A 23,203-nucleotide genomic window follows, 5' to 3' on the forward strand; every position below is an offset into this window, starting at 1 on the left:
ATCGTCCAATTTAGAAAACTCCAAGATTGTTTTAATAGTACGTATATAGACACGAGGATTTAATTGTAAAAATTCAAACCCTTTTAGCCTCGACAGGTACATGGATCTTTAAGGTTCTCTCTCTAACATACTAGATTTCTGGGGATTTTGGGATCTTTTCTTTGGAGAGCCTTTCTTTTTCTTTTTTGTGTCAATAAAAAGCAAAAAGATGGGGACAGGGGAAGTCTCAGATTCCAGCTCTGGGAATCAAAATGTGAGCAATAACGACGAAAGCAATGTGATTTTGAATGTCTATGATCTTACTCCTATCAATAACTACTCTTATTGGGTTGGTTTCGGGATTTTCCACTCCGGTATTGAAGGTTTGTTCCCATTCCTGGATTTTTTTTTTGGGGGGTTTGTTATGGAGTTTTTGTTTTATTGTATGTTTTGGGATATTGGTATTGGTTATTTAGCTTTTTATTGCTCCAAAATGGTGAATTTGGTTTTCCCTGATCGAAAATAGATATGGGTTTGCTGAATTCTTTTTAAATGATTTTTTATGTGATTATCTCCAGTATGTAGCTGAGGATTAATACTTATTTGGGTTTTTCTTTAGGAAAGAAAGTTTTTTTGGGGACGAATTTGGAATATAATAATTGTATGAATTATGGAGAAACTGTGATCTTTTGATGTGTACTTAGATCTTTGTATTGTTAACTAATGAATTTATCATCCAATTTTACAGTACTTTCTGTTGGTATGTTTGCATTTGTAATTTTTTTTTTTTGCCAAATTCGAGAGTTGCATTTGTAAATATGTTTGCTTTAAGAAAATGTGTCACTTTTTTATGAGCTGGAGTAATAGAAAAATTAGTTTGGTGTGAAAGTGCTTCTTTTTTTGGCACTTGGTGATGTTTAAACCATTTTTTATGCTGAATTTTTAGAACGCATGAAGCAATGTTTTTCTATTTAGAAACATTTTAAGATTATGCTTTTCTTGTTAGCTGGTGGGATTGAAATGAAGCACATCTCAAAGAAATTGTTGCATGCTTGAAATAAAATAGCTTATTGCTAAATACTTCGTTGCCAATCAAGTTGTTTAGGCTAAAGGGAGAGGTGGATAGCATTTTTGCAATATGACATGAATTTTAGTTGTTGTGTCGATAATCTTTTTATAATCTAGGAAACTAAAGTATCTATCTCAATATTTATGAACAGTTCATGGTAAAGAATATGGGTTTGGGGCCCATGATTTTCCAGTTAGCGGAGTTTTTGAAGTGGAGCCAAAGTGCTGCCCTGGTTTTAGCTATCGATGTTCCATCTCGTTGGGACACATAAACATGCCTTTCTCTGAATTCAGAGTGTTTATCGTGAGTTTAGCTTCTGAGTATCATGGAGATACCTACCACCTCATCTCCAAGAATTGTAACCACTTTACAGATGACATGGCACATAGATTGACAGGCAAACATATCCCTGGATGGGTGAACCGGCTGGCTCGGCTAGGTATGTTGATCCTCCACATGTATGTATCTCTGTGTGCTTATATCAATGTATCTTTGCCTTAGTTGACCCTGGCCCGTGACACTCCATTGGAGGGGAAAACAATCTCTAGGCTAAGCATTGATTGTTATGTAGTTTATTTTCATCATCCATATTGGGCTTTTGCCTGAAAAAAGGAAAATCACAATGAAAATCATTAAGTTCTTAATTTGTCAAAAATGTAGGTTCTTTATGCAGCTGTCTGCTTCCTGAGAGCCTTCAAGTAACTACAGTGAAGCAATTACCTGAGTACCACGAAATCGGTATGCTTCCTATCTCTTCTGTCTTGCTTTTGAAAAGTTGAACCAGCCATTTAGTCTGCTTGAAATACTCATTGTGATATTACACTCATATTTGGGACTTCCCTCTGTTTCTTTTGGCTGCTTGCTTCCAGAAGATGGGACTGAATCTCTCTCAACTTTCACCCCCTGTTATTCAACAGAAATTGATGATACAGATCAAGAGAAGCACTTGCTGTCACCAAAAGATGGAAATTTGGATGTAGCTTTTGTTAAAGAAGCCCAAAACTGAATGCAAGATACCTTAAAAGAGGGGTTATTATGGCGGCCTTCACCAAGAATACTTGGTTTGGAGGGAAGAACCAAACTGGAAGCTGAAGTGCTGAGCTTGTATGCATGCCTTTCGTTTGAATGTTGGAATTATTTTCCAACATTCTTTCCAATTTTTGGGAGTCTTCATTTTATTTCTCCCTGTTTATTATTTAAGCAGAAGAGTTTGGATAGTTTGTTCTCGATGCTTTGTGCGAGTGGCTGATTAAATTAAACTTGTGGACGCCAAATGGCATTGCTGATAATTTTTATTGTGCGCTTTTCTGACAGAAAGACATCTCAGAACCGTACAAAATCAGGTTTTTGTTGCATAACAATTGCCAACAGACAGAAGAAGAAGCTAGAAATTTGTAGAGGCGCCAACTGGATGAGTGTGGGTTCAAATTATTTTGGATTTCGAGTTTGGACTGTCTGGGTTTGAGATCTTTTGGGTTTCGGTCAGGTTCAAGATCGAGCTAGTTGGTTTTTTTTTTTAGATTTTATGAAAAATATAATCACTTTAGTATTATTTTTTTAATTTGGATTAAATTTTGAGTTTGAATTGTTTCAAGTTAAAATTTTTATTTTTAGTTTTATTTAGATTATCTAAGATTTGAATTTTTGAGTTTTCACTCAGTTAAGTTCAAAAGATTTGAGCTTTGTATTTTTCTCCTACTAGTTTTCGGATTTGAGTTCATTTTGCCACACGTAAACTGCGGATTGTTCACCTTTATAGCTGCAATTTTAAGCGCTCATAGTAAGACAACGAACAAGCGGATAGCCAGAGATGGGGAAGAAAGGAAGTACGTCGATTATCACGTAACATAGTTTTGGAAAGATGGCTGTACTTTTTAAGGCTCTATTAGGATGCACAAAATGATTGCAATAAAATTTAAAAAAATAATAAAAATTATTATAATTACGATCGAGAAAAAAATTACTGTAATTATAAGTAAAAAAAATTTTAATAAAAAATTTACGTTAAATAAATCTCATTAGAATTAATATTTAAATTCAATTAATTATATAATAAATTCAATCGCACTACACTTGTGGGGAAACACTTATTTACAGCTGGTTGTAATCTTGTAATCCGTATATTTATATTTGTATCTCTAGAATTAAATATTTGTATCCCTAAAATTAAGAAAGATTTAGTTTTTTAGTTTAACCCCTAGTTAGTTGTATATAAACCTAAGATTCTTGTATAATTCATATAAGCAGTTTTTCAATATACATTCAGTTTTCACATGGTATCAGAGCTTTAGGCTCTTCTTGAGAAGCAAAATTTTCAGCCTTCATTGCTGACTTTTTTAGGCCTTCATTGCCGAATCCTGTTTAGGCCTTCAGTGTCGAACCCTTTCAAAGAAAGATATCACTACCACTCAATTTGAGAAAATATTAACTGAAAAAATCACTAGAGTACTACAGATGTCTCAGAAACAAGGAGAGTTCAACATGGAAGAGATTGAAAAGCTAAGAAACTTATTGAAAATCCTTGAAAAGCCTACTATGGTATGTTCTTTGGGTAAAGTTTCTAGTTCAGGTAAAGCTTCTGGTTCTCATGGATTAAATGTCTCCGCTAAGCCTATTACGAATTCTTGGGTCATTGACTCAGGAGCTACAGATCACATGACACATTTTTCACAAAAGTTTAGTACATATAACTTGTGTCCTAGTAATAAGAAAATTGTTGTTGCTGATGGTTCACTTACCACAGTAGCAGGATTAGGAGATGTTCAAGTTAATCCTTCGTTTGTTCTAAAAAATGTTCTTCATGTTCCTGGATTATCTATTAATCTGATATCTATACAAAAACTTACCAGAGATATGAATTGCAAAGTAACTTTTTATCCCTCTTATTGTGAATTTCAGGACCAGAGTTCAGGGAAGATGGTTGGACTTGCTAAGGAGAAGGATGGACTATACTATCTTGAGATATCAAATAGCACAAGTAGTATCAAAAATAGTTTACCTTTGTCATTTCTTTCTGAAAAATCTTTCAATAAAGACAAAATTTGGTTTTATCATTTTCGTCTTGGACATCATTCTTTTGGAACCTTGAGAAACATGTTTTCTTCTTTGTTCAAAGGATTAAATGTTGAAGATTTTCATTGTGATATTTGTGAATTTGCAAAACATAGACGTGTGTCTTTTTCAATCAGTAACAAAAAAAGTTCCACTCCCTTTTACTTGATTCATAGTGACATTTGGGGTCCCTCTACAATTCCTAATATTTCTGGTGCGAGATGATTTGTTTCATTCATAGATGATTGTACTAAGGTCTCTTGGGTTTTTTTACTTAAATCCAAATCAGATGTGAATAGTATGTTTTTAAGCTTCCAAAACATGATCCAAAATCAATTTGGAGTGAGAATCAAGAGATTTAGGTCTGATAATGCAAGAGACTACTTCAACCATAGTCTATCCACCTATTTTCAAAAAGAGGAGATTATCTATGAGTCATCTTGTGTTAATACTCCACAGCAGAATGGAGTGGCAGAGAGGAAAAACAGTCATTTACTAGCCACAACCCGAACCTTTCTTTTTCAAGCAAATGTACCTAAATCTTATTGGGGGAAACTGTTCTCACTGCCACATACATTATAAATAGGTTACCTTCAAGAGTTTTGAGATTTAAAACTCCTATGAAACTACTCTCACAATTTTATCCCAACCTCAATACCACAAACAATCTCACACCTAGAATATTTGGTTGTATATCATTTGTTCATGTTCACAGTCATAACAGGGGAAAGTTGGATCCAAGAGCGATTAAGTGTACTTTTGTGGGGTATTCTTCAACTCAAAAAAGATATAAGTGCTATCATCCTCCTATCAAAAAATTTTATGTGTCTGCAGATGTCACTTTTGAAGAAAATAAACCATTTTTTACTCAACCTTATCTTCAGGGGGAGACTTCATTCATGGAAGATAAAGATAAATACTTCTTTTTGCTTGATTTGCCCCCTTCTTCAACATTTACACCCATTAATTCTTCTGAGTCGAAACCTGTTTCTGCTGAGCCCAAGTCAAACACTGAATTTGAGTCTGAACCCATTCCAAATACAGAAGATGTGACAAAGGATAATATTGTTCTTGATTCTATGAAGGAATTACAGGTGTACTCAAGAAGGAAAGTTCCAGATCTTGAACCAGTGCCAGTCCAAGAACCTGATCCTAACTCTGGAAATGAGGTAACTACAGTTTTTGACTCTGTTTCTCAAAATGAGCATGAATATCCTAAAACTATAACTAGTGATTATGATTTGTCTATTGCCATTAGGAAAAGAACCAGAGAATGTACCAAGCATCCACTATACCCAATATCTAATTTTGTGTCATTTAAAAAATTCTCACCATCCCACAAAAATTTTCTTGTGAGCCTAAACACTATTTCTGTTCCAACTACATTATCCGAGGCATTATCCAATGAGAAATAGAGGCAAGCCATGAAAATAGAAATAGAGGCCTTAGAGAAAAATCAGACATGAAAACTAGTAGAATTGCCTAAAGGAAAAAATTCAGTGGGGTGTAAATGGGTTTTCACCGTAAAATACAAGGCAGATGGTACTGTTGAAAGGTATAAAGCCAGGTTAGTGGCTAAGGGCTACACTCAAACCTATGGAGTGGATTACCAGGAAACCTTTGCTCCAGTTGCCAAGATGAATACAGTTAGAATTTTGTTATCATTGGCTGCAAATTACAATTGGCAGCTTCAACAATTTGATGTAAAGAATGCTTTTCTATATGGTGATTTGGAAGAAGAAATATATATGAAGGTTCCACCGGGATTTGAAGGTCATCTAGAAGCAAACAAAGTATGCAGGCTAAAAAAGGCTTTATATGGCCTTAAACAGTCTCCTAGAGCTTGGTTCGGGAGATTTGCCAAAGTGATGCTAGTAATGAGATATAAACAGAGTCAAGGAGATCACACATTGTTTATCAAGCACTCTGATTCAGGGAGAGTCACAGTTCTATTAGTGTATGTTGATACTATAATTGTAACTGGAGATGATGAAAAAGAGAGAGAATTTCTAAAACAGTGTTTGGCTAGAGAATTTGAGATAAAAGAGCTAGGAAGATTGAAGTACTTCCTACGAATTGAAATAGCTCACTCACGGCATGATATTTTTATCTCACAACAGAAATATGTGATGAATCTTTTGAAGGAAACTGGGAAGCTTGCATGTAAACCTGCAAATACCCCTATGGATCCTAATCATAAAATTGGAGAAGCTAATGAAGATGCTGCTGTAAATAGAGAGATGTACCAAAGATTAGTTGGAAGACTCATTTATCTCTCACATACTAGACCTGATATAGCATATGCTGTGAGTGTGGTAAGTCAATTTATGCATAGTCCTAAAGAAGTGCACCTACAGGCTGTCTACCGTATATTGCACTATTTGAAGGCCAATCCTGGGAGAGGTATCTTATTCAAAAGAAATTCGGGGTTAGTTCTAGAAGCATATATAGATGCTGATTATGCAGGTTCAGTAACTGATAGAAGATCCACCTCAGGCTATTGTACTTTCTTAGGTGGTAATCTTGTGACTTGGAAAAGTAAAAAACAGAATGTGGTGGCAAGATCAAGTGTTGAAGCAGAGTTCAGAGCAATGGTTCAAGGGATTTGTGAACTACTATGGTTAAAGATTATCTTAGAAGACTTGAAGATCAAGTGGGATGGACCAATGAGACTCTTCTGTGATAACAAGTCTGCAATAAGCATTGCTCACAATCCTGTACAACATGACAGAACAAAACACATTGAAGTAGACCGGCATTTCATAAAGGAGAAACTAGACAGTGGGTTGATTTGTACACCTTATGTATCAACCAAAGGTCAACTTGCAGATGTGTTGACTAAAGGTCTCAGCAATGCAACATTTCAAGGAATTATTTTCAAGCTGGAAATGGAAAACACCTATTCACCAGCTTGAGGGGGAGTGTGAGAAAACACTTATTTACAGCTGGTTGTAATCTTGTAATCTGTATATTTATATTTGTATCTCTAGAATTAAGTATTTGTATCCCTAGAATTAAGGAAGATTTAGTTTCCTAGTTTAACCCCTAGTTAGTTGTATATAAACTTAAGATTCTTGTATAATTCATATAAGCAGTTTTTCAATATACATTCAGTTTCCACAACACTAAAAGTGCAGTTAAATCCAAACGGCACTAAGTTACAAAGAAAATGCCCCTCCATGCTTAAAAAAACAACAGGAGCTCAATACATCTATAATTCTTGGTGACGCCTGAGAATCAGAAAACCAGACATCTTTTTTTTTTCAACACTGAATAGCAATGAAAAGCATTGGGGAAAACATAAAATTTCAAATCCATATTATTGCATTCCAAAAAATAATATTCCAAACTGCAAGTTTTGATGGTCAAATCAGTACATATTCTCATGTTTCATCACACAGTTCTAGCAAGGTCCAGGGCCAATTAAGCAAATATCGACTACAAGAGAAATAACAAGGTATGCAAATTATCACCATACCATGTATGACACCCATAACCAGAACAATTTTGCTCCATTTTGTCACTTGCAACTTGTAAATAATTTCTCCTCTCCATTTCACTTGCTCCAAATAATAAAAAACATTTTCACATTAAAACCTCATGTGGATTGACCGTCAAGCCCCAGTTTTGATGTTAACCAAGCACAGACCTCTTCCATCTCCTCAGGGATTGTATGGTGACCAAGCCTAAATTGTTGAACAGAGTACTCAATTTCAGTCCAATTGTCGAATATATGAGAAACATGAATGTTTTGTTAGACTCTCAAGATCCGTACCCATTGTAGGATTTGAACGTCATGTCCTGAAATCAATTAGAACTCAATGTTTGGGAGGATACCTCACCAAATTTATATTGAACGACATCATCACCTGCAACCAACCATGTAATATATAATATAGATACTTCAAAGGAACATCATCAGTAACCTTGGCGCCAATCATGAAACTACAAGTGTAATCCATGTAAAACTGAATTTGGTAAAATGATTCCAGCTTCCAACCTAATTACCAAATATTTCAAACATGAGCTTACGCTTCAATAATGACAATATTTACTTGAGAGTCAAGGAAACTTCATGTTGAAACAACTCCTGATACGTATACACCAAAAGAGATGTTCACTTGGAACAGAATTGTTTAGGCTTCAGAATTGTAGTCTATTCAGGATACGAAGACATTTTTCGGTGGGCTATTTCCTTCTCTATGTAAAATAGGCAACAACCTATTCCTTGATTACTTCCAACAAGCCCAATAAATTACTAAGGCCCTCATATAACATCGAATGTACACAAAATTTAGCCAAGAACAGTAATTATGTAAATATCAAATCCATTGCTAGGACCACTACTCAACACAATTTCACTGATCCCTGGAAAAAAGCAGTAATTACAGATGTTATGCCAGTACTTTTCTTTTCATCCCCTTAAATACTAGTCTAATAAAGTAAAACAGGGATTTTCTTTTCTAGTTATGAAGAACTAAACTCAGGTTGACACTAAATGTTTGGCTGGTCAAACTCATAAACTAGCAAGATTACTATATTTGGATACCATCTTATTATATCTGTTACAAATCAAAATAAATGGTGATAATGGTCGTGCCACCACGTCTATACCAGAGGTATAAGATAAAGACAATAAACTGACACCATCCCTGACAAAATGACCATGCATAGTGAAGGTGATTATAAATACCTTGCCATGGCATGGTAAAACGGGCAAGGATGCAGCACGTCTTGCACCTTCATCCTGTCCTTCTATTTTGTTTTTCAAAGAACTGGAATAGAATAGAATTTATAACAATAAACCAAACAAAAGAGGGAGAGAGAGAAAGCATCAAGCTCATACGAGGTGCCAATGAAGGAAACCAACGTTGAACATGGAAGCCATCCACTAAGTCCTACAACTGTACTCAAATTGGCAGGATACAAATTGCCATTTCCATCATTTCCATGAGTAAAACAGGTTGCCGAGTATAGGGAGGTGGCTGCACCCATACTGAAGCCTCCAACACCAAGTTTAACTATAATTGGAAAAAGCTACTATTAGAACAATGTCAAAAACAAAGACAATAAACAAAACTTTCATTGCTAAAACCGAAAACTAAGGCGAATGCAGCATTGCATTGGTTGTAAGTGAAACTAATCAAACAAAAAAATTACTGAGATTTAAACCAATTCTAGAAATGTAGTCATTTTTTACAGGCATTAATTGGAATGACGGTAAATAAAAGGAAATATATAAAAAAAAAAAACCCATGGTTGTCAAGATAGATAGAAACATAAATCAGAGGAGAAAACTGTAAGAGCTCTTTGGGCCATTACAAACTTGAGACACAGATGCTTTGCCGCCATTCTTTAAAGAATTGCTGGGGCCAGTTACATTTATGAAGTTTGGAAAGAAGGGAATTCCAGTTACATTAATTAAATCTATCAGTCTGTATGCACATCCAGCAAAAATCAGCCACAAATAATACATATCTTTGTCCTACCAGCTGATATACAAGAACCAGGAAATGAAACTAAAAGGCACGCTAAATGTGATGACTTGCAAAACCAGCACTGTTTCTTCCCATATTCTTGCTTTATGGGAGAAAAGGAAAGAGTGTTGTTCACATTTGGTAGCCAAAAATTATAGAAAACAAAATTAAAAACTAGAAATCTCCCAGAATGTAAGACTAATGAATGGCAGTTGTATTATGTTAAACTTTCCTTCTCGTGAATTCTTGCTATAAAACAAAATAAGAGTGTCTACAATGCATTGATACCTAAATATTCAGAACAGAAATAGGAAAACACTCCCCAAAAAAACAATCTAGCATCATAAAACCTCATAAAAAGTAGCAAGAGTAAACATACTGTCAGCAGGCTCCGTTGACAACAAATTTGCAACATGTGCTGCAGCAGCATCCAAACCCTCTATATCATCTGATGCATCTTCTGAAAGGTCTCTTGCATCGAACCCTGTATGTCACATTAAAATTCAACAATTTGATTAGCATTCAAAGCACTATCATCAAAGACAAAGGTTGAAGAGAAAGAAATTTATTGCATTTTGTTTCCTTCATATGAGATTACGTCCTTACAGAATTTAGAAAATACTTACAAGCAGTTGATGGTAATCCACCAAATATGGTTACTGGTTGAGTAGGGGGCAGTTGGGCATATCCATTTAATCTGCACCATAGGATTACAAGCATGGAAAATTATGAAGTTATAAAGAAAAATAAATTCATTGGTTGATACTTAAAAGTTAGAATATATTCTCCTAAACATTTTTGGCTACAATCAATCATTCTTACATTCAGAAGAGGGAGAGTCTCCAGGAACTGAGACCAAAAGATGAAAAAGAAAAATGACGATGCATAGATATATCAAAAGATATAAGGAATTTATGTCTTATATTTGATATCATAGATCACAGAGATAGGGAACCTCACAGGAGAGGATAACTCAGATTTCAAGTGGCACCCGTATAATTTATTGGTTGAAAAGACTTGCTGACACATATACTAGTATTGGAAGATATGAAAACATGAAGATGCAGTGACTTGCAATTTGAAGACTAAACCACTTGAAAATCAACCAGAATTATGTTTAATATCAGCTTAGCTTGTAGTTTTGTGCACACCTTATCAGTAAAGTAGCAGCAATTCAAGACTAAAGCATAAAATATATATGCATAAAAGAAGTTCTTTTGCATGCAAAGATTAATTCCCTACTACTTATTTAAGCATCGATTGTAATAGTGCTATACTACAAGAACAAAAATTGCATGGAGAAAGAGAGGTTTCTACTTAGCTCATAATACCAACAAATTCCCCCCCCCCCCCCCCCCCGGGTATTCAATAAAAAAACAATGACATCCATCTAATTAGTATGGAGGATTACTGAACTGAAAGAAAGGAAACATATGATAAAAGGATTTATATAACATCTTGAAGGTATGTACTTCCTCACTACAAAACTTATAATACCTTGAACCATTACAGCCAAAGCCATGTAGCCAAACTATTGTCGCTTGGTGCCTACCTTTGGGCATGACCACATAGGTACTTCCAAATTCAAGTGCTCTTCTAACAGTTCTACCACCTGAAATTTGTCACAGTAGAGTTCAAGTGTTAACAGTTAAAATTAAACACGAGGAAAAACAAGCTCATAAATTTATAAAAAAAAATCTATTTCAATCAACGTAAAAAATCCACCGATGAAGAACCAATTGATTCAATTTCCACAGAAACAATTAAAATATTTCTGCAAGCTTGCCACTAAGCAATCATTATAGACATTACGACCATAGAAAGATGGAACAAAGCAGATAAACTAACCCGGATCAACAGAAGGACCTGTGACGCTCATAGTAGCCAACTGAAAAGTGGCATTAACCAAACCCGCCTATTGCACTACAGCAGGCAGCACTGATCCTGCAATGAAGAAAGACCCAGATTTATATTTAACATAAAAAGTCAGTTCTACAATGCAATTCATTTTCACTACATTGATACATAATACTTATGACTAAACAACTTGGCACCTGCCAAGAGGCCTTGTCAGCAACAATTTAACTAAACCCCAAACCAGACTCCACATCAAAACTTGCCCAAAAAAACAAGTACATTAGAACAAATTCATCGGAAAGAAGAGTTTTTTATCTAATCCAAATTACATTTCTTTCAACCCTTATAAAAATGGGATTTCAACTCTAAATAAATAATGAGTGGCCAAAAGAAATTCTAATGATGATATTCATTGCACATAATGATAAAGAACAGAAAACCTTACATGAAAATTCATAGGAAACTAAGATAAAAAGAAAAATGAAAAAACACCCAAGATGGAATGAGAATGAAACTTTTAAAGTCAACTGTTTTTGAAGATTAAGAGGTTGCAAAAACCTGCAAATTGAACTTCAAGAAATTCTACAAAAGAATAAAAATTTTCAGAAAGCAGAAACCGGGTAAAGGAAGATATCAAATAAGGAAAAGGGGTTACCTATTCCACTGATACGTCACTGGATGTGACGACTCCGAACGTTTAAAAAAAAAAAAATAGAATCTCTTTTTCCCCAAAGGTCAAAAAAAATTTTTTTTCTCTAGTTTTTGTCTGGAAGGGTAACTCTAAGGTGTGGTGAACTCTTGGGTATTTACATGATATTTGTCCGTCGATTACACTCAGAAACACTAGATCTTCGACACGTAACTAATTTATTCATTTCTTAAAAAAAGATTGATGATAGTTAAACTGTATTTTAAATTTAAAGTTAGAATGTAGAATTTTCCTTCACGCCATTTAACGACAAGACCTTTCAAAGTTCACATGGTCTGCAATTATATTTTTTTTTGTTGCATCATGCAACACCTAGCACAGGTAAAAAAAAAGTTTTTTGATTCGAAATTAGGTTTTGACGTTTCTTCAAACGTTTTTAATCATTAATCTAAATACTTGAGATATGATCTGTAATTATTATAACTTAGGAAACTGAGGGCAGGTATTATTAATTGGATTGGACAGCTGTTTTATTTTTTGTTTAATGGAACTAATCTTCATTTTCAATTAACTGGTCAGAAAAACATCTTCACTTTCAGTGCTAATCTTATTGATGATCGTTTAATCTTTCTTTCATTCTTCTTAGCTATATGTTCCGCAAGAAACTGGGTTTTGAAACCAAATGCAAAATTGCAAGGGTAAGTTCCTCGAGGACCAAGTTACTATTGGTGCCGAGCTGTTTTCAAGGCATAAAATTCTGAAATCAATAAAAAAATAAAAAGAGTGTAGTAAAAACAAAGTTTGAAAATGATCTTAAGTCAAAGATCAATTAAGAGAAAAAAATAAGAAAAAGAAAGTATGAGAACAAAAAATAATAATATCAGTAAATGATACTTGAAATGTGATATTTATACATACGAGAGAATTTGGGACAATCAATGTCAATTCTAGGGTCAAGGTTGACTTGATAGATTAAATTAAATTAAACATTGATCACCTAATCAAAAAATGATAAATCAACGTCTAAATAGTTTTAACCTGTAAACTGATGAAATAATCAAGCTAATGCGGACTCGTAACTTCATTTTGCTACTAGTAAATTACCAAGTTGTTTATATTTTTAGCTGCAATTTTAAGCGCTTAAAATAAAAATAATAAGACAATGAACCAAATGGGGTTGCTCAGAGTTGGAATGAGGTTCTTGAATTCTTTTCCGACTATTGTCAACTTCCCAGTAACCGATGTGTTATGTGAGATTTGACAATATTGAAAGACAGATGCAGAAGAGGTGTAGCAAATAACAAACTGCACAATACCGTTTGACAAAGGAGAAATTAACCTTTCAAACTGAGCTTTGGAGATTGGAAATTCCAATGTTCCAATGCTAACGGATTTCCAACGGACAAGTTCCCACCATTATATAACTAGAATCATGCTTGAGCACACTAGAAGCAAGTGACCGACTTCCAGCGGACAGCCAGAAATGGGGAACAAAGGAAGTACGTCGATTATCACCTAACATAGTTTGGAAAGATGGCTGTACTTTGAAGTTACAAAGAAAATGCTCCTCGATGCTTAAAAAAACAACAGGAGCTCAAATACTCAATACATCTATAATTCTTAGTGACGCCAGAGAATCAGAAAACCATGTGTCTTTTTTTTTTTTTTTACACTGAATAGCAATGAAAAGCATTAGAGAAAACAAAAAATTTCAAATCAATATTATTGCATTCCAAACAATAATATTCCAAACTGCAAGTTTTGATGGTCAAATCAGTACATATTCTCATGTTTCATCACACAGTTCTAGCAAGTCCAGAGCCAATTAAGCAATATCAACTACAAGAGAAATAACAAGGCACGCAAATTATCACTATAACATGTATGAAACCCATAACCAGAACAATTTTGCTCCATTTTGTTACTTGAAACTTATAAATAATTTCTCCTCTTCATTTCTCTTGCTCCAAATAATGAAAAACATTTTCACATTAAAACATCATGTGGATCGACCGTCAAGCCCCAGTTTTGAAGTTAACCAAGCACAGACCTCTTCCATCTCCTCAGGGATTGAATAGTGACCAAGCCTAAATGGTTGAACAGAGTACTCAGTTTAAGTCCAATTGTCAAATATATAAGAAACATGAATGTTTTGTTAGACTCTCAAGATCCATACCTGTTGTAGGATTTGAATGTCATGTCTCGAAATCCATTTGAACTCAATGTTCGGGAGGATTTCTCACCAAATTTATATGGAACCACATCATCACCTGCAACCAACCAATTAATATATAATATACATACTTCAAAGGAGCATCATCAGTAACCTTGATGCCAATCGTGAAACTACAAGTGTAATACGTGTAAAACTGAATTTGGTAAAATGATTCCAGCTTCCAACCTAATTACCAAATATTTCAAACATAAGCTTACGCTTCAATAGTGACAATATTTACTTGAGAGTCAAGGAAACTTGACCTTTTGTGTCTTTGAAACAACTCCTGATACGTAAACACCAAAAGAGATGTTCATTTGGGTCAGAATTGTTTAGGCTTCAGAATCGTTGTCTATTCAGGATACAAAGACTTTTATCAGTGGGCTATTTCCTTCTCTATGTAAAATAGGCAACAACCTATTCCTTGATTACTTCCAACAAACCTAATATTACTAAGGCCCTCATCTAACATCGAATGTATGCAAAATTTAGCTAAGAACAGTAATTATGTAAATATCAAATACATTGCTAGGACCACTACTCAATCACAACTTCATTGATCCCTGGAAAAAAACAGTAACTTCAGATGTTATGCCATTACTTTTCTTTTCATCCCCTTAAATACTAGTCTAATAAAGTAAAACAGGGATTTTCTTTTCTACTTATGAAGAACTAAACTCAGGTTGACACCAAACATTTTGCTGGCCAAACTCCTAAACTAGCAAGATTACTTTATTTGGATACCATCTTATTATAACACGTTACTAATCAAAATAAATGGTGATAATGGTTGTGCCACCACTTCTATTCCAGAGGTATAACATAAAGTCAATAATCTGACACCACTGCTGACAAAATGACCATGCATAAACCCATGATAATTTGCTTGGTGAAGGTTAAATACCTTTGCCATGGCATAGTAAAATGGGCAAGGATGCAGCACGTCTTGCACCTTCATCCTGTCCTTCTATTTTGCTTTTCAAAGTCCTGGAAAAGAATAGAATTTATAACAATAAGCCAGACAAAAGGGGGACACAGAGAAAGCATCAAGCTCATATGAGGTGCAAATGAAGGAAACCAACTTGGAACATGGAAGCCATCCACTAAGTCCTACAACTGCACTCAAATTGGCAGGATACAGATTGCCATTTCCATATTTTCCATGAATAAAACAGGTTGCTGAGTAGAGCGAGGCAGCTGCACCCATGCTGAAGCCTCCAACACCAAGTTTAACTGTAATTGGAAAAAGCTACTATTAGAATGCCAAAAACAATGACAATAAACAAAACATTCATTGCCATGACTGAAAACTAAGGCGAATGCAGCATTGCATTTCCCTTAAGCAAAACTAATCAAGCAACAAATTACTGAGATTTAAACCAATTCTAAAATTGTAGTCATTGTTGACAGGCATTTATTGGAGAGATGGTAAATAAAAAAAATGGTTGTCAAGATAGATAGAAACATAAATCAGAGGAGAAAACTGTATGAGCTCTTTGGGCCATCACAAACTTGAGAGGCAGATGCTTTGCTGCCATTCTTTAAAGAATTGGTTAGGCCAGTTACATTTATGAAGTTTGGAGAGAAGGGAATTCCAGTTACATTAATTAAACCTATCGGTTTGTATGCACATCCAGCAAAAATTAGCCACAAATAATACATGAAGAAATTCATGAGAATTTTTTATTTATGAATTCTTAAGAAACTTTCCAGAGTACAAGAGTATATATATAGCTAAAACATCAAATCCAGCAAATCCAATGATATCCTAAAGACAATAACAAATCACCTAAAAATCCTCTAACAATAAATGGAAACTACCAAGTTGGAATTTGATCAATAAACTAAATCCCTTTTATTTAGGAAACAACCAAAAATACCAAATGAATGACACCTAATCAAATCCGGTTAGGAATTGGTTTTCTAAATACATATCTTTGTCCTACCAGCTGATACACAAGAACCAGAAAATGAAACTAAAGGCACACTAAATCTAATGACTTGCAAAACCAGCAGTGTTTCTTCCCATATTCTTGCTTTATGGAAAAAGGAAAAGAATATTGTTCACATTTGGTAGCCAAAAATCATGGAAAATAAAACTAAAAACTAGAAATCTCTCAGGATTTAAGACTAACGAATGGCAGTTGTATCATGTAAAACTTTCCTTCTCATGAATTCTCGCTATAAAACAAAATAAAAGTGTCTAAAATGCATTGATACCTAAATATTCAGAAGAGAAATCGGAAAACACTCCCAAAAAAAAATCTAGCATCATAAAACTTCATAAAAAGTGGCAAGAGGAAACATACTGTCAGCAGGCTCTGTTGACAACAAATTTGCAACATGTGCTGCAGCAGCATCCAATCCATCTATATCATCTGATGCATCTTCTGAAAGGTCTCCCACATCGAACCCTGATGTATGTCACATTAAAAATTCAACAATTTGATTAACATTCAAAGCACTATCACCAAAGACAAAGGCTAAAGAGAAAGAAATTTAATGAATTTTGTTTTCTTCATATGAGATTACGTCCTTACAGAATTTAGAAAAGACTTACAAGCAGTTGATGGAAATCCACCAAATATAGTTATTGGCTGAGTAGGGGCAGTTGGGCATATCCATTTAATCTGAACCAAAGGATCACAAGCATAGTAAATTATGAAGTTATCAAGAAAAATAAATTCATTGGTTGATACTTAAAAGTTAGAGTATATTCTCTTAAACATTTTTGGCTACAATCAATCATCCTCACATTTGGAAGCGGGAGAGCCTCTAGGAGCTGGGACCAGCTGCCAAAAGATGAAAAAGAAAAATGAGGATGCATAGATATTTCAAAAGATATAAGGAATTTTATGTCTTATATTTAAGATCATTGATCACAATGATAGGGAACTTCACAGGAGAGGATAACTCAGATTCCAAGTGGCACCCGTATAATTTATTGGATGAAAAGACTTGCTGATACATATACTAGTACTGGAAGATATTAAAACATGAAGATGCAGTGACTTGCAATTTGAAGACTAAACCACTTGAAAATCAACCAGAATTATGTTTAATATCAGCTTAGCTTGTAGTTTTGTGCACACCTTATCGGTAAAGTAGCAGCAATTCAAGACTAAAGCATAAAATATTTATGCATAAAAGAAGCTCTTTTGCATGCAAAGATTAATTCCCAACTACTTATTTAAGCATCAATTGTAATAGAGAAAGAGTACAAAATTGCATAGAGAAAGAGAGGTTTCTACTTAGTTCATAATGCCAACAAATTCCCCCCTGTATTCAATAAAAAACAATATCTAATTAGTATGGAGGAATACTGAACTGAAAGAATGAAAACACCTCAAAAGTTTTGATAAAAGGGTTTATATAACATCTTGAAGGTATTTACTTCCTCACTATAAAAGTTATAATACCTTGAACCATTATCGCCAAGGCCATGTAGCCAAACTATTGTCGCTTGATGGCTACCTTTGGGCCTGACCACATAGGTTCTTCCAAATTCAAGTGCTCTTCCAACAGTTCTACAACCTGAAATTTGTCACAGTAGAGTTCAGGTGTTAACAGTTAAAATTAAACACAAGGAAAAACAAGCTCATAAATTTATAAAACATCTATTTCAATCGACGTAAACAATCCACCAATGAAGAATCATTTGATTCAATTTCCATAGGAACAATTAAAATATTTCTGCAAGCTTGCTAGTGAGCGATCATTATAGACATTACCACCATAGTAAGATGGAACAAAGCAGATAAACTAACCAGGATCAACAGAAGGACCTGTGAAGCTCATAGTAGCCAACTGAAAAGTAGCATTAACCAAACCCGCCTATTGCACTACAGAAGGCAGCACTGATCCTGCAATGAAGAAAGTCCCAAATTTATATTTAACATCAAAAGTCAGTTCTACAATGGAATTCATTTTCACTACATTGATACATAATACTTATGACTGAACAACTTGGCACCTGCCAAGAGGCCTTGTCAGCAACAATTTAACTAAACCCCAAGCCAGACTCCACATCAAAACTTGCCAAAAAAGTAAGTACATTATAACAAATTCATCGGAAAGAAGACTTTTCTATCTGATCCAAATTACATTTCTTTCAAACAAATAAATGATGAAGGGATGAAGGGCCACAAGAAACTCTAATGATGATATTCATTGCGCATAATGACAAAGAACAAAAAACCTTACATGAAAATTCTTAGGAAACTAAGATAAAAAGAAAAAAGAAAAAACACCCACGATGGAATGAGAATGAAACTTTTAAAGTCAACTGTTTTTGAAGATTAACAGGTCGCAAAGACCTGCAAATTTCACTTCAAGAAATTCTACAGAAGAACAAAAATTTTCAGAAGCCAGGAACCTGGTAAAGGAAGAGATCAAATAAGGAAAAAGGGTTTTAGGCATTTTACCTATTCCACTGATTCGTGACTTTACCTATTCCACTGATACGTGACTGGATGTGAAGACTCCGAAGGCTTTAAAAAAAAAAAAAAAATCACTTTTTGGTCCCCAAAGCAAGTTATGTTTTTTTTTTTTTTCTCTATTTTTTTGTCTGGAAGGGTAAATCTAAGTTGTGGTACACTCTTGAGTATTTACATGATATTTGTCCGTCGATTATACGCATAAGCATTGGATCTTCGACACGTGGCTAGTTTGTATATTTCTTAAAAAAAACTAGCTTTTTAACCCGTACAATGTACGGGATTTTTATTAAATTTTTCATAATTTTAAATTTATTTTTTAAGTATTTATCTAATATATAATCATATATTTATAAATATTAAGTTACAATTAAATAATAATTTATACATAATATATTATAAATGATATTATTCATATAAAATAAGTCTAAACTTTGATAAATTTTCAAGAATTATAACAATAATTTTTTTCATTAAAAAATATTTTCTTCAATTTGTTTGCTTAATACTAAAAATTTTACTACTATTTTTTTCTTGTTTAATAAAAAATCAATAATCAATAATTAATATTTTAATAGTTAAAATTAATAATCGTTTTTATCATAATATTAATTAAGTGGTGTATATATATATATATATTTGATTGAACAACAAATCACAATTATTAATTTTGTTATAATCATTTATTTTTTATTAGCTTTTATTTTTAATATGCTTCAAGTAATTATTATATAAATATATTGAGCTAACAATTATTTTTATATATGTCAACAAAATGAAGTTATTTTTTAGATAAAAGGGAAACAATAATTTTCATGTTATGCTTAAAAACTTTTTTTGAAATATTTTTTTTATTTTTAATTATTTTTAACATAATTGATAGTATTTTTTATGAGTTAAATATGATAGTGATCATAATTCTTCTCATATCATCCATTGTAGACAAAGATATTTAATAATAACAAATATAGCAAAAGAAAATGGAGAATATAAATTTACATATTAATTTGTCAATATTAAATATATAAAATAATGAAAGCAAATAAGTTAATAAATTAACAGAGAATAAAAACATTGAAGAAATGAATAAAACAAAAAAATATATGATACAAAAAATTAATTATAATCAATATAAGAGAAATTAAAAAAAGTTATGGATTAAAGAGAAACAAATAAATTAACCAAATATATAATATAAAAATATTTTAATTAGAACATAAATAAAATATTATATTTGTTTTCAAAATGAAAACATATTTTTATTTAACTTTTTTATTAACATTCAAATATCTTATATTTTTATATAAAGATGTTAGTTTTTATTACTTTAAAAATACATATTTTTAGTCAATAATTCAGTAACTTATCTAAAGTATTAAATATAAATAATCGATTAGATAATTTTTAATTTTTGATAGATTTTAATTTGAATTTAAATAATTATTTAAAAATATTAAATTTAAATAATTTATTAAATAGAATTATTTGACAAAAAATAAAATTTTATTAAGTATATATATTTGGAATTATCATTAATTTAAAAAAAATTATGATTTAATATATTTCAATTCAAATCTTATGCAAAAATTTTAATTTTAGATAGATATTGATTTTAATTTAAATAATTATTTAAAATATTCAATTTAAATAATTTATTAAAAAATATTATTTGATAAATAAAATAATATAAATATTATCTTATGTGTCATTAAAAGAGATTATCCACCTAAACATCTACATAAGTAATTTTAATCATATAATTTTATATATTGTAATATAATATATATATATATATATATATTAGATTGATGACATCTAACCTGTATTTTAAATTTAAAGTTTGAATGTAGAATTTTCCTTATGTAAAATGTTGGACCACACAGCGACAAGACCATTCAAACCACACATGGTCATTATTATAACTTAAAAACTGATGAAAGGGCAGGAAAGAAATTGTGCCATTAATTGGATCGGGACCACACAGCGACAAGACCATTCAAACCACACATGGTCATTATTATAACTTAAAAACTGATGAAAGGGCAGGAAAGAAATTGTGCCATTAATTGGATCGGATAGCTGTTTTATTTTTTGTTTAATGGAACTAATCTTCACTTCCAATGAACTGGTCAAAAAAAATATCTTCACTTTCAATGCTAATCTTATTGATTATTGTTTAGTCTTTCTTTCTTCTTAGCTTGTGTAACTTGACCAAGTAAACATCTGTTCTGCAAGAAACTGGGCTTTGAAACCAAATGCAAAATTGCAAGGGAAAGTTCCTCAAGGACCAAGGCCAGTTTCAATGACCCATTTCTCCACCCCCCACCATTTTCTTCTTCGGGAAACAGGTTTGAATATTATGTCAGATCAAACAACATCAGTACTATTCTTTCTTTCTTTGGAGAATTCTATTTGAAGAAGTAGAAAGAAAAAGATATATATGGTATCATTGGAAGGAATAAGTCATAGTACAAAACAGTATACAGCAATATTCCTGGATGATCATGACTGAGAAATACACCTTGTTGACAGTCAGCATTTTGCTGAAAGATTGACTTTGTTGAGAAAAGAAGGAAAAGAAGATTTGATACAGGTGATCTCATCTATTTCGTCAGATTTCTCTTATACGTTGAACTATTTGCCAATTCTAAAAGAAGAAAAAAAAAGAACCTCAAGCTGAATCAAACTATGATAGTAAGAGGGAATTACCGTCCCGATAGCACAGACATTGCAAAAGAGGATGAACAGGAATTAGGAATGTTGTAGTCTTTATGTGATCCCATTGCAGCAATTTTTGGCCTGGCATCACAACCCGAATTCTCTTCATATATTGATAACAAATCGACCACAATCATTTGTGTGTCCGGGGGCTCATCTACGGCCACACGCCCTTCAAGCATCTCGACCACTTGTGCCATGCTAGGCCTTAGTTTCGCCCGCTCTTGTATGCACCACAAAGCTACATGAACCAGTCTTTTCACTTGCCTTTCATCAATAATGCCTCCTGCTTCAACTAGCCTTTGATCAACAGCTTCTATTAGCTTTCCTTCTCTTAGTTTGTCCCTTACAATTTTAGGAAAGTACTGCCATTTCCTTTGAGACTTATCAGGGCCATTTTCAATCACAGTAACATTTCTTCGGCCTCCAATCATCTCCAAAAGAACCATTCCATAGCTATAGATATCAGATTTCTCGGAAACACCATGCTCCAAGAGCCATTCTGGGGCAAGATAACCTTTAGTACCCCTGATTGTGGTAATGACCCTACTCTCATCTTTTCCCATCAACTTTGAAAGGCCAAAATCTGCCACAATTGCTCTATAATTCTCATCAATAAGTATATTTTCTGGCTTGACATCAAGGTGTAATATCCTTGACCGGCAATCATGATGTAGGTAGGAAAGTGCCTTGGCCACATCAATAGCAACTCTGTACCTTAAGTCCCATGACAAGCAACCTCCGGGGCGATTTCTAGTTTCCCTTCCAGGGAAGATCCAAGAATCCAATGAACCATTTGGGATGAACTCATAAACGAGGAACCGAGGCCCTCCAGGAAGACAGCAATACCCCATAAGTCGCACAAGATATACATGTTGCACACTTGCAATTGCTGCAACTTCTGATTTAAATTCCTTCTCCCCATGCTCCTCCCCTTCGATTCGCTTCACAGCAACAGAAGTACCATCACTAAGGATACCTTTGAATACTGAAGCAGATGCACCTTGGCCTAGCAGTGCCTGAAAATTATCTGTAGCATCCACAAGCTCCTTGTGCCTAAACTTTATTGGAACTCCGGCTACCTTTCTAAGAAAACTGTACTCTATTCGAAGCTCTTGACCTTCTGACACCAATTTTTTCTCTAACAATCTTCTTCTGTGATGATAACGCCCTCTAATGACAGTACACACAAATACAGCTAGGATTACTGCAATATCTGCCCCTGCAATGAGGAAGAAGGCTTTGGAAAGTTTCAATGATACGCGAGCAACGATGATAAAAATGATGAGGCCGATGATTATTGTAACAGCTATTATATTTGCTTTCTTGTCCTCCATTACAACTTCATCATCAATGTCTTCAGTTAACGAGGGAGGCAAAAGATTCCAGATCTTCTAGCTTTCATTTATTCCTTATGTTAAGAAGAGAAACCATTGCTAACTTCCCTGAGGGGAAGTAAGCATTTATTAGAATATTCAATTCCAAAGATTAAAAATTGTTTTCTATCTTTGGATCAGCTAAATGTTGAAGCATGAGGCTGTGATCATTTTATATCTGCATCAAAAGAAACAACCACGAAGTTTACCTAGTCTTCCTTCTATTTTCTCCCTTTGGTGTTGTTTAATTATTTTTTAAGTTTTTAAATGGTCAAAGGTTTTGGTTCACATTGCTGTGACAAGTTTTGTCTGACGACCAAGTAATTTGTCACACTAGTATTTCATTTACATGTAGTACTTTCACCATTAAATACAG

General features: G+C 33.5%; 2 protein-coding genes and 2 pseudogenes across 10 annotated transcripts; 1 reads left to right on the forward strand and 3 right to left on the reverse strand.

Annotated features, from left to right (window-relative positions):
* Positions 1 to 63: 63 nt before the first annotated feature.
* Positions 64 to 2,274, forward strand: LOC111284779 (deSI-like protein At4g17486; annotated as a pseudogene). The gene is made up of 4 exons (XR_016343003.1): positions 64 to 362; positions 1,200 to 1,487; positions 1,709 to 1,786; positions 1,918 to 2,274. The product of XR_016343003.1 is annotated as a deSI-like protein At4g17486 (transcript).
* Positions 2,275 to 7,393: 5,119 nt separating this feature from the next.
* On the reverse strand, positions 7,394 to 12,244 carry LOC111284423 (acyl-protein thioesterase 1-like). 6 transcript variants are annotated; one of them, XM_022873089.2, is made up of 9 exons: positions 12,089 to 12,244; positions 11,425 to 11,520; positions 11,074 to 11,188; positions 10,203 to 10,273; positions 9,956 to 10,060; positions 8,946 to 9,120; positions 8,793 to 8,874; positions 7,875 to 7,968; positions 7,394 to 7,785 (listed from the first exon to the last, which is right to left on the reverse strand). In XM_022873089.2, the coding sequence occupies exons 2-8, from the start codon at positions 11,453 to 11,455 to the stop codon at positions 7,918 to 7,920; spliced, it is 630 nt and encodes a 209-aa protein (XP_022728824.2). In that variant the 5' UTR covers positions 11,456 to 11,520; positions 12,089 to 12,244; the 3' UTR covers positions 7,394 to 7,785; positions 7,875 to 7,917. The 6 variants fall into 6 exon arrangements, 5 of the variants coding, with proteins under 5 accessions (XP_022728824.2, XP_089618717.1, XP_089618715.1 ...); XM_089762591.1 differs by lacking the exon at positions 12,089 to 12,244 and adding an exon at positions 11,992 to 12,063 and having other exon boundaries at positions 8,970 to 9,120; XM_089762589.1 differs by lacking the exon at positions 12,089 to 12,244 and adding an exon at positions 11,992 to 12,063.
* Positions 12,245 to 13,791: 1,547 nt separating this feature from the next.
* LOC111284778 (uncharacterized) lies at positions 13,792 to 18,852 on the reverse strand. Of its 2 annotated transcripts, none has more exons than XM_022873714.2 (10): positions 18,722 to 18,852; positions 18,065 to 18,160; positions 17,717 to 17,831; positions 17,053 to 17,089; positions 16,858 to 16,927; positions 16,607 to 16,711; positions 15,380 to 15,530; positions 15,202 to 15,284; positions 14,259 to 14,352; positions 13,792 to 14,169 (listed from the first exon to the last, which is right to left on the reverse strand). In XM_022873714.2, exons 2-10 carry the CDS (start codon positions 18,093 to 18,095, stop codon positions 14,082 to 14,084), a joined length of 774 nt encoding a protein of 257 aa, XP_022729449.2. In that variant the 5' UTR covers positions 18,096 to 18,160; positions 18,722 to 18,852; the 3' UTR covers positions 13,792 to 14,081. The 2 variants fall into 2 exon arrangements, with proteins under 2 accessions (XP_022729449.2, XP_089618720.1); XM_089762594.1 differs by lacking the exon at positions 18,722 to 18,852 and adding an exon at positions 18,552 to 18,692.
* Positions 18,853 to 21,154: 2,302 nt separating this feature from the next.
* Positions 21,155 to 22,978, reverse strand: LOC111285450 (putative receptor-like protein kinase At5g20050 pseudogene; annotated as a pseudogene). Its single transcript, XR_016343005.1, has one exon. The product of XR_016343005.1 is annotated as a putative receptor-like protein kinase At5g20050 pseudogene (transcript).
* Positions 22,979 to 23,203: the final 225 nt, after the last annotated feature.

Source organism: Durio zibethinus, chromosome 6, assembly GCF_047325235.1.
Source record: "Durio zibethinus cultivar Kanyao isolate XHJ-2024 chromosome 6, ASM4732523v1, whole genome shotgun sequence".
Classification (NCBI taxonomy): domain Eukaryota; kingdom Viridiplantae; phylum Streptophyta; class Magnoliopsida; order Malvales; family Malvaceae; genus Durio; species Durio zibethinus.

Coding starts and splice junctions, on each gene's coding strand:
- LOC111284423 (XM_022873089.2), bottom strand. CDS start 11,455: ATGAGCGTCACAGGTCCTTCTGTTGATCCGG. Junction 10,061..10,202: donor TGGATTACCATCAACTGCTT/GTAAGTATTTTC, acceptor TGTGACATACAG/GGTTCGATGCAAGAGACCTT. Junction 9,121..9,955: donor GTCAACGGAGCCTGCTGACA/GTATGTTTACTC, acceptor TTCCAATTATAG/TTAAACTTGGTGTTGGAGGC.
- LOC111284778 (XM_022873714.2), bottom strand. CDS start 18,095: ATGAGCTTCACAGGTCCTTCTGTTGATCCTG. Junction 17,090..17,716: donor CTTGGCGATAATGGTTCAAG/GTATTATAACTT, acceptor ATCTTTTGGCAG/CTGGTCCCAGCTCCTAGAGG. Junction 14,170..14,258: donor ACATTCAAATCCTACAACAG/GTATGGATCTTG, acceptor TCAACCATTTAG/GCTTGGTCACTATTCAATCC.